Source organism: Grampus griseus, assembly GCF_964374135.1.
Source record: "Grampus griseus genome assembly, chromosome: 1".
NCBI classification, from domain to species: Eukaryota; Metazoa; Chordata; class Mammalia; order Artiodactyla; family Delphinidae; genus Grampus; species Grampus griseus.
In genome coordinates this window covers 79,410,695-79,424,963 of record NC_139017.1, presented here as the reverse complement: position 1 = coordinate 79,424,963, position 14,269 = coordinate 79,410,695, and the positions used below count along the sequence as shown (strand labels likewise).

At 38.4% G+C, this 14,269-nt stretch overlaps 1 protein-coding gene across 1 annotated transcript in view; it reads right to left on the bottom strand.

The window, feature by feature from the left end:
• The window catches only part of SPAG17 (sperm associated antigen 17), a gene marked incomplete at its 5' end in the record, with an annotated part of 228,920 nt that overhangs the window by 189,779 nt on the left and 24,872 nt on the right, over positions 1–14,269 (bottom strand). The window contains 2 exons of the mRNA XM_082671490.1: positions 11,961–12,044; positions 12,650–12,790. Of these exons, the coding sequence (XP_082527616.1) occupies positions 11,961–12,044; positions 12,650–12,790 (225 nt within the window). The remainder of the gene's footprint in view (positions 1–11,960; positions 12,045–12,649; positions 12,791–14,269) is intronic.

Genomic DNA, 14,269 nt, shown 5'->3' with positions numbered 1-14,269 from the left:
TAAAGGGATGGAGATATGTGTGTGTTTGCTTACGGTGCCAAGTAGACGTGATTTGATACAGAAATTCTAGATTTACAGTCACTTCATCATTCTTGATCAAGTTCTACCCCAACCTTTTATCTCCTCAAAAAAACCCCAGGTCCCAAGGGCTCTAGAGAAAATCCTAAGTTAATATCTGCCAATTCGTATTTGTATTTTCCCTATTTAATTTGGTTTATTTATTTTACAACTTTGTGCAGAGGGGTCAGGTATTCTAAGTGGGGAATGTCTTTAGCCCTGGGAATGATGTGAATGACTGATAAAGTCTAATCCAAAGTCTGAGGCCAAACGTGTGCCTGCGGAAGCCTGTGTTTGGCACAATTCTTTTAGAAACTTTAAGACCAGGGGAAACACTTCCTCGGTAACAGTGCCAGAGAAAACTCCCAGAGGGCTTGCTCCTTTGTTTAGGTGAATTACTAAGCAGGTTAAACTTAACTGTCAGCTCCTTGACTGTAGGGACTGCGTCTCAAAGAGCCTGAAGTAACAGAGTGAAGCCTGAATACGGAGCCTGCGTTCCAACATGCGGCTCTGACGTTATCAGCTGCGGGCGCAAGGCAAATCACTTAACCTCTTCGAGACTCTCTGCTCGTTTGCTACATGAGAATAATAAGATGTAAGTCAGCTTCACAAGGTTGTTGGGATCAAATCTACATTGTGTGTGAAAAGTATTTTATACTCTAAAAGGCATCTTCCAAATGTGAGTTGTTATTATTCTTGTTAATAAAGTCCCAGCAAAAAGCATTGCCTGTTGGAGAAAATGTCACATGCCATAAAATACTGATTCAAAAAAGACTGATTGAGTGAATGAACGTGGAAGAGGTTTAGTTTCAACAAACTCACTCAATGGTGATGCAGAAATGGTTTCTGGGGACTCGCATTGTTACCCCGCGCCTTCAATCTTGCTAAGTCCTTCCCCTACTCTCCCTGTCCAAATGAACATTCCCTCAAAGGTCCAGCTTTTACTTCTGATAAATAAACGCATGTTGATAGGATAACGGTATAATGGGTTAGCATGCTGAAAATGCAGTTTCATTTCATCTGAACCAGGGTTTTACCGACCCTGTGCCTGAACCCAGGCCTTGCGGGGGCTATTTTTGGACAGGCAGAACTTCCAGCACCTCTTAGGTTTTTCATATCTCACGGCAACTGCCCTCTCCACCTACATACAGGGTGGGCCTGCATACATAAAACAGGACACTAAAACCTCTTTCTCCCATCTGATGACTCATCTTTGTCTCTACTTTCAGAAAGGGAAAGCACCATACATAGACTTTACCAATCCAATCCATTTTCCTTTGCTTGCTCCCAAAAGAGGAGAAAGAGTATGTGTGTGTGTGTGTGTGTGTGTGTGTGTGTGTGTGTGTGTGTGTTCCTCCCATGATTGAGGAATCCTGAAATGAACCTCTATAAGAAACCCCTGACAATGTTCTGTGGATGGTTTTGCACATGGAATTGAAACAAGTTGGCAGGAAGAAGAATTCTTTCTGCATAATTCAAAGCAGACATTTTACTAGGGGAAAAGCAAATCAGAAATTTGCTGTCAGTCCTTGAAATTTTATTAGTTACAAAAAGTAATATATTAGCCCCTTGCATTAAATCCAGATAGGATCTACCCTTTTTTTTTCCCCCTCTCAATGATATTCCTAAAATGAATCTTTGAGAATGTACTACAAGACTAGCTCCTCATAAATTCGTAAGACTCAGCAGTGGTGGCCTGTGACTATGTTACGTGTTATTAGCTTCTCCTCTGCTTCTCTGCAGCTCCAGCGATAAAGGATAATATTATAAGACTTGAGAATAACTGAACTAATTACATGTTCCTTCCGATAAAGAGGATAATCTAATTAAATATTTCCCAATGAGTGAGTGAGCCCGGGTGAGTCTGAGTACTGTAATCCAAATAAGTATGAAGCCAAAAGATGCAATTTTAAAGGAAAGGGGTTTATTGAACAATTGCACTTTTTCTGGGTAAGAATTTTTGTAGGACTGGTTTTCTATTTTTCAAACCTCTAAACTCATAATGATATATTTTAATATATTTTGGAAGCAATATAGAGATCATATTTTAGTTAACTTACATTATCAGGCTACTTAATTGGGTTTGAGGGGTTTTTCGGCCAGTCAAGTGTGTGAAATAGAAGAATGGATGGACTTCAAAACACAATATCTATCTGAAATTCACTTATTCAAATTAATATTCTGTGAATTAGTATGCACAGTAGCTTTTCAGTAAATATAAATGAATTTCTATCTAATAGTCAATTCTCTCACCTTTAGTTTGGTATTTCTTCTTCCTTTCCTTGCTACCAAAGATGGAGGAATGAGTTAGAATTTCAGAAATAGAGGTCACACTAAAAATAAGGAGAAGCATGAAAATTGTTACCATACTTCAATTCCAGCTACACATTCTCTCCCTCTCAGGAAGCAAGGCCATCTATATCTTTGTTGCATCTCTGACTGTTTTGGTGACGGCTCTGCCCCTCCCTCTCTCCTCTTTCCAACATACCCTGTCTGGGGACCATTACCCTTTTGGCTGAAAGTTGTGAACAATAAGTGAGGTCAGCCACAGGACTCAATGAAGGACAGACTCAATTATAACCAAGGCTTAAATCTATAACTTTTACATCAGACTTGCTACAAAGTATTAAAACGTCATGAAATAGCAGGAAACAAACATAGTATTTACAACATGATGGACTACCAGCTCTTGAGGGCAGAGACCAGGTCTAACTGAATCTTGTGCCCGCTCTCCAGCCTGTAATAGAAACTCTGTAAATGTCTGCTGAGTGAGGGCTGAACAAGGATGAGTGTCTACAATACCCTTTACTCCAGGGAGATGCAGAAGGAAGATAACACAAAATAGGTTTAGAGGACTCTAAGGTATTGGTTTTTCAAAATTTTTGGACCTATATTTACAGCAAAAACTGTTTACATCACAAACCACACACATACACACACAGTTGCCACCAACTAAATATCTGTGTAAACCACTGGGTTGTAACCCATAATTAGAAAACCACCATATGGGATATGGAACCAAAGAAGAGAAAAAAGAAGGGACCAAAACTGCTAGTACCCAGGAAATATTACTGAACTACCATTGTTGAAATGGTCCAATGTGTCCTGCTTGTGGTCCTTATCAGTAACTCTCACTAGTCCTTCATTAATAAATTAGTTTTTTCAGACAGCAAACACCTCTTCAAATACTTATTATGTACCAGCACCACACCAGGCATGTAAAGATACAAAAAATGAAAAAGACTAAAAAATCTGACTTCCTTTTTGACATCTCTCCTCTTAGAATATCTGTCAGACATATCAAATTTAACCCAGGCCAAACTGTACTTCCACATTTCCCCCGAATTTAATCTTCTTCAGTTTTTTCTATTGGAAGATATTTTGACTGAGTTTCTCAAGTCAGAACTTTGGAATCACTCCTGAAACTCACTGCTTCTCCCTCACCCCTCACATCTCACAGTGGCATCATTATGCTGATTCTTCCTCCTTAATATACTCTGAATCTGCCTGCTCTCTCCATCTCCACCTGGGTATCCCAATGACCTCCTAACTGGTCTCCTCACTTCCATGTTTATCTCATGACCCCATCCCAATTTATATTTCACTCTGAAGTAGGAAAATATTCTGAAAAAGAACTCAGATTGTGTCACTTTCCCCTTTAAAAGGCTTGATGGCTTCCTATTTCCTAGCAAGTAAAAATGCAAACTCTTGCTTATCAAGGACATACTAGTCCCTGAAGATCTGGCCTCTGTCCACCTCTGTCTCACACTCTCTCTCTAATTAAATTCTAGGCACACTGGCCTTTTTCATTCCTCTGAGAGGGTGACATCTTTCACTCCTGCCTTAGACTCTTTGCACGTGCTGTTCCCCCTGCCTGAATATTTTCCCCACTCTTCTCACTTGGCCTTTTTTTCATCTTTCAGTTTATCTCCAAACACTCAGTTTAAAGTATTTTCCATGTAATTCCTTCTGATTTAAAGCAATTATCACAATTTTAACTGTGTATATATTTTTTTGCTTAATGTCTGTCTGCCTTCCCCATTCAAATATAAGCTCTGTGAGGGCAGGAAATTATATCTGTTTTATACACTAAGATAAACTCAACCATAGATTTGGCACATGATAGACATTCAAATATTTGTGCAATGCATGAAAGTGAAGCATTTCTTAAACCTTAGTTATTGTCACTTGATCATTTAGCCAAAGCCGTGTATCTGTGCATCGATGACTGAATAGATAAACAAAATGTCATAGATACATACAATGGAATATTACTCAGCCTTGAAAAAGAAGGAAATTCTGACATATGCTACAATGTGGATAAAACTTGAAGACATTATGCTTAGTGAAATAAGCTAGTCACTAGAGGACAAATACTGTACGATTCCACCTATATGAGGTACCTAGAGTTGTTTAGTTGTTAGAAACAGAAGGTAGAATGACTGTCAGGGCTGGGGCAGGAAATGAGGAGTTGTTTACTGAATACAGTTTTAGTTTTGTAAGATAAAAAAAGTTGGGAAGGTTTGCTGCACAACAATGTGAATATATTTAACACTATGGAACTGTACACTTAGAAATAGTCAAGACTGTGAATTTTATGTATTTTTTTAACCACAATAAAAAATTAAAAATAAAAAACCCTGCTCATAGATGTTTCTTTTCTTTCTTGCTTCTTAAAATACAAAACTGTAACAATCACTGAGAATAGAAATTTTAAAAATAACATTAATTATAATAGCTAAATCTTATTGGACACTTACTCTAGGTCAAGAATTATGCTAAGTATTTTATATTTACTGTTTCATTTAATCATCATTACAGCTTTATGAAGTAGATAGTATTATCAATGCTGAGTTTACAAAGAACTGAAGTACAGCAGAGTTATGTAACTTGTCCAAGATTACATAGCTAGTAAGTAGTAGAATCAGCATATAGCCCAGGCAGTCTGGTTTGGATCAGTGCATGTAACTCCTGGGTCTAGGTCTCATCAAACTAGCAGAAGGCACTCTGAAAGACTCAGTCACCTTAACCATACAAATCTTAACTCTAAGAATTAAAAATTCCAGTTGACCCAAACATTTGAGCAGAAGCCACTCATGAACATGGCTCAAAAATAACTAAAATTGTTTGACACCTTCATTATCTGCTGATATACCTTCACTGTTTTCGCCTGAGTAGTAGGAAAAGTAATAACCATATCACAGAACTATGGAGAGATTTCAAGCTTAATTCTAATTACTAACAGTAGCTTGTATTCAAGAAATGTGAAACCACAACCACCACTTGTAGAATCTAAACTATTCTTAATTTTTGTGTAAAGACAAGGAGAAGGAACAAAGGCTTCCAAATCAACCAGTTACTTAAACTTCCTGAGCTTCACTTTCATCATTTGTTAATTATCTCCTGGCACGTTGTTGAGAAGATTAGGTTAGCTAATATATATGAGGCACCCAGCACACAAAACTTGGAATAAACTAAGTGTTCAACGAATGGTAACTATTATTACCGTATGTAAAGGGGGGTTAGTCACAGTCTTAGATACAGGAATAGGATGAGATCGTCTTCGTGATTCTGTCTCCAGTATCCTTCCAATCATGGTGGAAGTGTAATGTAACATGTTGGAGAGGCTCCAAACCCCACCCAGTTAAGACAGTGATGGCCACTCTTCACTAGCTGAACCTTGCTTTATTCTTGTGGCTGCTCCTCCACTGATATCTGTGTGTCCTGGAATTCTTGACTAGATTCCTGCCTTGCCCAGCAGTTCTTCCACTGGTCAAAGGTCCTAGCCAGCACCCCAATCCTTGCACGGTGTGCATTTCGTGCTGATGAATCCCAGGGTCCTCAGCTTCAGGTACCATTCTTCCCCAGTGACTACTGGCCTCCCCCTGGACTGTTGACTATTTGCCACATGGGCTTGGCCAGCCGCCTGCGCCTCAGGGTGGAAAAGAGCTGAGGGCACCATTTGGATGTCTCTGAGTGCCTTTGCTTGAGTTGTGCTTTCCTCTGAAAACAGAACTCCAGGTTTCTGACATGAGAAGCAAACATACTGCACCCCAGGAGCCCTGACCTTCTGCTCCTCAGTGACTAGCTTGGCCTTACTTTCTCTGCTGGGCTGCTCAGGCCTCCTCCAGAAAGAGGAGGCTCAGGGTTGATAACCCATCTGACTGCTCTTTTTCCCATTTTGACAAAATGCATTCGCTTGCAACTCTTCATAACCCTTTATAACCATTTCTAGCACTGTGATTTCTCCTCGTTTTCCCTTCTTTGGGTGAGAAATGCCTCCAGAGCCCAGCTTTTGACACAACAACTCCCAGATTGTTTTTATAGTCCCAACGTAGTACTTCTTTGTTACAGCTCAATATTCCTAAATTTTGTTCCAAGTCATTATTTTACATTTATAAATATCAGGTTGTATTAATTGGTTCCAGCTTTAAAAATGTTCCATCAGAGGTTATTTTCTTCTATTTTGACAGTGGTTTCTAAACCTGGAGCGCCAAGGCCCTGATGTGGGCCATGTTCTGCAAGCATCCCTGAAGGACTGATGTGGAACAGAAAAGATACTCAGACCCTGGGCCTCGCTGTGTTCTTTGAAGACTGTACTGGCCATAATAGCTTCAAAGAATTTCAACAAGTTCCTAAGACATGACCTTCCCTTTCCGAAAACCACGTTGGCCAGGCTTGTCTTAATCAAGCTGTGCTTTTCTAAGCATCCTTTTACTTGATCTCCTGCAGCAGTTTTTAATACTTTCCCTACAAGTGAAGTTAAACTAACTGGTCTGTAATTTCCTGGTGTGTCCCTAAGCTCTATGAAATAACGGCATTAGGTTGGCTACCTTCCAATTCTTCCTGACTTTTTTTGTTTTGTTTTAAAACGCAGGATTGAAAAGGCCAGAGAATGCTTCCTGTCTCGCTTTCCCTTCGTTCCTTCCATGACATACTGCTCTTTCTGTTCCCAGTAGATCTGCCATTTTAATAACTTCAAACCTCTTAAATGTGTTCACTTATTATTTGTTCCTATCTCTGAAGCATGAGTTTTCCATTTTTCATTTTGACAAGGGCCACCCCCAAAAATAAGGGTTTACAATTCTACTGAATAGATTATTAATTTGAAGCACTGTTTAAGAAATGTTTCATATTAGGAATCTGGAAAAGGGAGGCAACTAGATAATAATTAAGTCTGTGTTCTTACTTGTGAGTTATTATAAACACATTTTGGGGAAAGAGCTGAGAAATATGTCTACACACCCAGGAATGGGAACCAAAAATGGAACTATTATATCTGGGAATTCTAATCTAAAGTACTAGCAAAGCGTTTTAAAAATGTGGTGAAACTAATTTGATCAGAAGATATAAAATTTGCATCTTATATCTGTTTTAATTGCATTTGGTTTATTACTCTCATATCTAATACCATAAAAGTCTTTCCACATTTAATAATCTCCCAGAATTATCTCCCAATGGAAAAGCCCATTTTAATATTTAAATTAAAAGTTTTAGTTTTTACTGAGAGGAGTAAAGAGGAAAATTAATAATTATTTGTATTTGTAAAATTGCAACGTATCACATAATCTTTAGGATTGCCCAAGTTCTTTATTGTATAGAATTGACTATTCTTTGAAGTAAGTGAGACATAAACAAGGACATAAAAAACTTCATTCTTTAAAGATGATTTTTGTTTCAGCAGACTATTGGGTTTTGTTTGTATAGTGACCCAATTTCTCTTTTCTGAATAAGTCACAGACAGGCACATAAACCACAGCCTATGTGTGGATAGAGGCCCATCTCCCGATAGGGAGGCATGACGATCACCCTTATGGAATGAGAACTACGCAGTGGAATATACAACTTTTAAGATGGTAGACTCTAATTTCAGATAAGTTGGATAAACAACCCCCTTGCCCAGTTGGTAGTTTTTTCTTTCTAATTTATCAAAACTACAATGTCAAAGTCTGAAAATTTTACATCTCTCATAGTGCTCACATACCGTGTATCAGATTTAACCATAAGAGGGATGATCTTTGCATGTATGATATACTTAGACCCCTCTCATAGGTAACAGTTCAGTTGACTCTGGATGACCATTAATATTTTCCTTTTTGGTTTAGGTCAGGACTGAGTATACCTGCAAACGAACAGGTCAGATTCTCTATGTGGACCATAAAGCACACACACAAATATTTGTGCATATTTAGTGAATTAATTTAAGTGCAGCCATGAATCTTAAAGCATGGATTTTTTTCCAGTGTTTGAAATGTTTTCTCATAGATTTCCACCTTTAGGATCTTAAAGTTGTAATTAAGATATGTACAGGGTTTATCTTTGCTATTTCATATGTATTGTACCATGTAACTACAAATTTAGTACATATGCTTTCAGTCTTCTCTCTCACTCCTATGCCTTTACTTGAGCTGTTCCCTTCTCAGAGAATGTGCCCTCTCCCACATTTGAAAGTCAAGACCTATCCATCCAAAAGGTGGACAGCTTTGAGCCCAGTGAAAGAGTACTGGGTTTGTGGTAAAGTGGAAAAATCTGAGGCTATGTGTTTAACTATGGTTAAATCCAAGTTCTTCAGTTTTCTAATTAGCAAGCTTCCTACCTTCTCTATGCCTCCATCTTCCCCTATGTAAGATGGGGATATATACATTTCCTTTTAGAACTGTGATATGGGTCAATCGGGATAACATGTTTAAAAGATCAGACTTGTCAGCTCCCCTTCCTTTCCAATGCCACCTTCTCCACAAAGCTCCTCTAGATCTCACCCCTCCCCAATCCACCCAGGCTAACAGTAACCTCATCTTCCTTTAAATGTCCAGAACACTCCAACTGTCCCTCATAGACTTCCCTGACTATTTTCTGCATTGTGTTACTCAATTTAACAAACATTTATTGAATACCTACTATGTGTCAGGCATATATATATATATATATATATATATATATATATATATATATATATATATATATTTCTTTTTCTTCCTAACTAGTCCTTAAGCTTCTTGAGGTTAAAGTCTTTATAATATTCATACTCCCCTCCCACCATTGTCTAGATAGTGTTTGACACCTAGTGCTTGAACAAGAATGTACTGGTTAATTGTTTGGTATTTGGTAAAACTGGTCACTAATAATTCAGGCAATATCTGTATATCCATTCTCATGTGCGTACACTTGTTCAAATAGGATTGCATGGTGAAAATTATGCTTATAAGTAATGCCAGTATATGGGATCATAATCATATTCATCCTCATTAAATGCTACTACTATACCTACTACTACACTACTACTACTACTATAAGAAAAATAAAGTGATAGCTAACATCCCTAAGACTATAGGCAAAGGGGAAACTTCTCTTCCCATTCCCACATAGGTCCTTGGAGTAGTTCCTGCTAGAGCAAAACTTGTTTCCAAAAAGAGAAGGTGAAGGAACACATGGGTAGTTTTGTCTCTGTGGAATCACATTAGCACAAATCTAAGCAGGTTTTCAAAGAACTGTGGTTTATAAATAAATATTCTCTCATATATACAATATCATGGCTAGATGAAATTCTAAAGTTTCAGGGGAAATTACACAATTTCAAAACGAGGCTGTGTGTACACAGGACCAAGCCATCCAAATGAAAGCTTGAGCAAATCATTGTGGAATGTGGTCTTTGCTAGCCCAGACATTTCAAGTCGTTATTGGAAATATGTAATGAGGTTCTGACACTCTTTTACTACTCATGGATCAACTGTGCTAGAATGAAGTTTCACTCGAATTCTCTGCTCCTAATCGACCGCAGGCTGGGAAACCAGAAAGTCAAATTGGTTAGAACTGTGTTTAAAGTAAGAACGACGAGGCTCTGATCTAAGGCCAATGAGAGTATCCTACAAATAGTAGTCAATGTAAGTGCGTGGCCTTTAAAATATCTATTTTGAGTTCTCCTTCCTCCAAAATGGAGATCGAAAAGGAAACAGAACTCTATGAATTTCCCATGTAACATAAGTAATTTTGTTGGATTCTCTTTTCTTTCCCCGTTGCAGAGTTTCCTTTGAGAAGGAAAACATAAGACTTCCTAAACAGGCTCCCGAGGAATTCACCTGTGGCCACAGACGGTGCAAGATTTTAAGCAGAAATAGAGTCAAGAGCCGGCTGTCTGCATGCCTGGAAAGTCCAGAGGTCCCCAGAGAGTTTGGCTTGTGGGTCTCTTTCACGGCCACACTCCTAACTGCCTTGGAGCTCTCAGTAGGCACTGCCTGTAACTTTTCACTTCTCTTGGGAAGAGGGACCAAAACGGGTCCTAAGTGTGGAGGGACTGAGGTTGGATATGTGCCCTTCTTGTCCAGATGTGCATTCTGGCCATGGCTGATGTCGCCCAGGAACCCAAATTTGTTTTCTGTTTTTGATCCATTCTTGCTACAGTGATTGACATTAATGCACGTCTGGTGCACCCCAGGTCCATCTCTGTGGTGCTCCTGCTGCCTTCCCTTTTCTTCTGGAACCATTCAGAAAAGGGTATGTGAGTGGGTGTGGGAGGCTTATTGCCCAAATGCTCCACTGGAAGAATGCAGGGGAGCCAGATGTGAAATGGACCTCCCCTGAGTGAAGGCTATGAGGAGTCATAGCACACATTGGAGAGGAATGGCTTTCTAACCGAACTCTGGATTTGTAACATCGGGCTATCCCACATCCAAGCCAAAATGCCTGTCCACATCAGACGTCAAAACTGGCCCGTTATCATCTCTGATTTTCACTGAGCATCTTTGAAGAAGAAAGAGTCCTTTGGAGGCGGGGGCTAATTGATCCCAGGCCTGAGAATTGGACATGGATTTCTATGGCTACTTCAGAAGAAAACTTCCAATATTTTAAATCCAGGTACCACATAATGTTTCAACTGGGGCATGCACATGCAGGACATCATAACAAAAGTTAGAAGGCTCATTATTTGACTTCATCAGCGCAGAATGAGTTTTTTGCCATGATAGCAAGAGTAGTGTAGCAAGAGTTAATGCTAAAAATCCACAGTATTGGCAATTGTAAATAAGTCCAATGGAACCTGTTCAGATAGTACTTAGGCAACACTACAGAGTCCATCATGAAATCACCCAAGAACCGAGACACATAAAAACTTTATTAGTTACCACTGAAATAAAGTACAAACAAGTTCGTCTTGAAAGATCCCCAAATCTTTATGCTTTCGGTCTGCAGAGTCATAAAATAGTACCTGACAAATTTTAAGTGATATTCTAATTAATCACTGGATTTTTATAGTTCCTTGTAAGCTGTAAGTTGGATATTAACAAGACAGGGTAAGCGGAGAGCCCCTGTACTGAGCCTGTGTTCTAAGTCCTTTGCACAAACCCACTGGTCAGCCAGGCCAGACTTTTGCATCTGCTTGAAACGGAATGGACCATTAATCTGAAGATTATCCTTACTTTCACAATGATTAAAGTAGAATGTAAAATGGACACAAAGTTCACAAATGGATGGAAAATTATTCCAGTTGTTTCTCTGTCATGTGCAGGAAGCACCTTCTGGGGCATTTTTACATTGTTTCTTTGGTAAAACTAACACTTTGTAATACACTAATAACACAACCCCCTTTAATACCATCACATACTCAGTAATTACCATGAAAAAGTATGGTCCAACACTTTCATATACACACATTTCTGATTTATATTCTTCAATTGGATACAGTGACAGTGTAGACAATCTGGGACAATTTTGGTCCTAAAGGGGGATTTTGTTAAAAGGGAAGCAGATTTTTTACACGCCCACCATCAGGAACAAACAGCTCCAACAATGAGTGGGAATTTGCTTTCAAAGAATGAATTAAATTTTTTTAAAAGTGACTATAAAATTATTACTTCAATTCTTGTTTTCTAAAAGTTACAAAAATCTCTTCAATCAATACGTTCACCTACCTCACAATATAAGGGAGCACTACCGCTTAGAGATTTCTTTGCCTTTTTAGATGTACTTCCAAAAAGTGCACTTGTTCCATTGATCTGTAAGAAAATTCATCTATAATGAAAAAGAAAGGCTTTCTTAAAGAATCCTTAGATATATGTAACTTTCAAATACCTCGGTGACTTGAGGGGTTGGGGAACCTAGCAAGGAAGAGATAGTCATCAATTAATTCAAATATTTACAGTCACTTTGGTAAGCTGTTAGTAATTATATGAGGCTGTGCTATCTGACAGAACTTTTCTGTGTTATCATTCCCCTCTAACCTCTGACAGCTAGGATTCTCTGGAGGCTTCATTTTTCCAGTTAGTTATGGGCTTCCTTGGAATATTAAATAGTTTTTTCTTTTATTGTTATTGAGTCTTTTATTAAATAATTCCTCACAGAACCTAGCATGGAGCCTAGTATGACCTCAGACATTTTTGTTGAATGAATGAATGTGGAAAGGGCAACATTCACCGATAAAAAAATAATCCTTCCAGATTAGATGATTCAAATTTATTCCAGCTAAGTGTTTGTGCAAAGTAATGCACCCAAACTTGCCAAACAGCCCAAGAATATGATAGTTTTATTTATTTCATTATTTTATTCTATTATTTTAAGAAGAAAGTCTCCAAGGGGCTTAGGGGTGGGAAGAGACAGGTACCTGCTGGAGAATGTCTTGCCAGGAAATCATACTGAAGAGTCTGCGCTGAGGAACTTGGACAGCGAGGGTGAGGGCTTGAATGAGAAGCTCATCCTCAACTCGGTTTCCAACGACAAAAGCGATGGAGCTCTTCCAGTCATTCTGTGACAAAATCAGAAGGAATTAGATTCTAAGTACTCCTGGCTAGGTAATTTTGTATCAAAGGCTTCCATTGAAGAGCAGGATAATTGTCCTATAAACCTTACCTTTAAAGACAGAGTTGACCTTACAGTGTATGTGGGTTTCTGATTCAAGCAGCCGCAAGGCGGCAGTATTGTGACAAATTTCATGCAACTTGCCCAAAAAGCATTTTTCTTGAGAAACAAGGCCTTTTATTTTAAGGAAGACAATTTAAAAAAATAAAAAAATAAAAATGACACATTTTCATTAGAATGCTGTGCAAGAATAATTTGGTGTTGGAAAGTAATAGTTCATTCATATGTTACAAATGTACATGAAGATACAATCTCCAAGGCAGAAATCTTTGTTTTGCTTCCTGATACATCTTAAGACTCTAAATACTGCTAGGAGCATAGTAGAGGCTTGATAAATATTTGTTGATTGTTGGGTGATATTGAACGAGTTGCAAAATGGGCTTTTTTATAGGAGGTAAAATTCAATCCCAGAGTTTTTGTAAAGGACAGAACTAGAACACATCTTTTCCTCCTAATGTAACACAAAATTCTCATTGCTAATTCACATATGGGTTCTTTCCACTGTCAAGAAATAGACTGCAATATTAAACTTGGACATGAAATTCTTTGTCGAATAGTGTAAAGAAATAAGTTACTAAAAAACAATATTCTTATTCAGTAATCCCTTTCCCTCTATTATAATTTCTGTTGGGAAGAGGCAATTCTCTGGAGATTAAGAATGGAATTTACCGACTTTCCCATTGTGTGGTGCTGAGGAAGGCCAAACTCATGCAAATCAGGTCTAATGCTTTTGAACACTCACCACCTTATGGGAAGATGGACCAAGCAAACATGATACAGACAACAGGAAAGAGAGATAATAATAAGGGAGGGCACTCTGGCCCTGTGACCTCTTTAGACCTTAGTTTCTCCATTTATAAAATAAAGGGGTTGGACAGGGCAATATGTAACCTTCCCTCTAGTTCCACTCCAGAGATCTGATACAAATACAGTAAAACTCCCCCTTGGTCAATTCCAAAACAATGTCTAGGAAGATTTGGAAAGACTTTACACAAATTTAATGAAATGCATAATTTTACATGGTTCTCTCTGGTTTCTGTCCAATTCATAGTCAGGGTAGCGACAGAACTAGAGTATAGATGGGAGGAAAGACCTTAGTACAAATTCTTCCTTACCATCAAAGGTAAGGAGGAATTTGTCCTTAAACTTAAGAATTTGTTCTTAAACTTCTCTTACTCCTCTCCATGGAAACTCACTAACCCTAACTACGTAACAAAACCCACACAATTTTCAATGCTATCACCAAAACAAAAAACACACATAAAAGCATAAAAAATGTCTATTTAATCTACAAAGTATGTATTTGCGTTTGTACACGTGTACACGCATGCATGTAGGTGTGGCTCTGTGTTTCCCTCTGTTATAC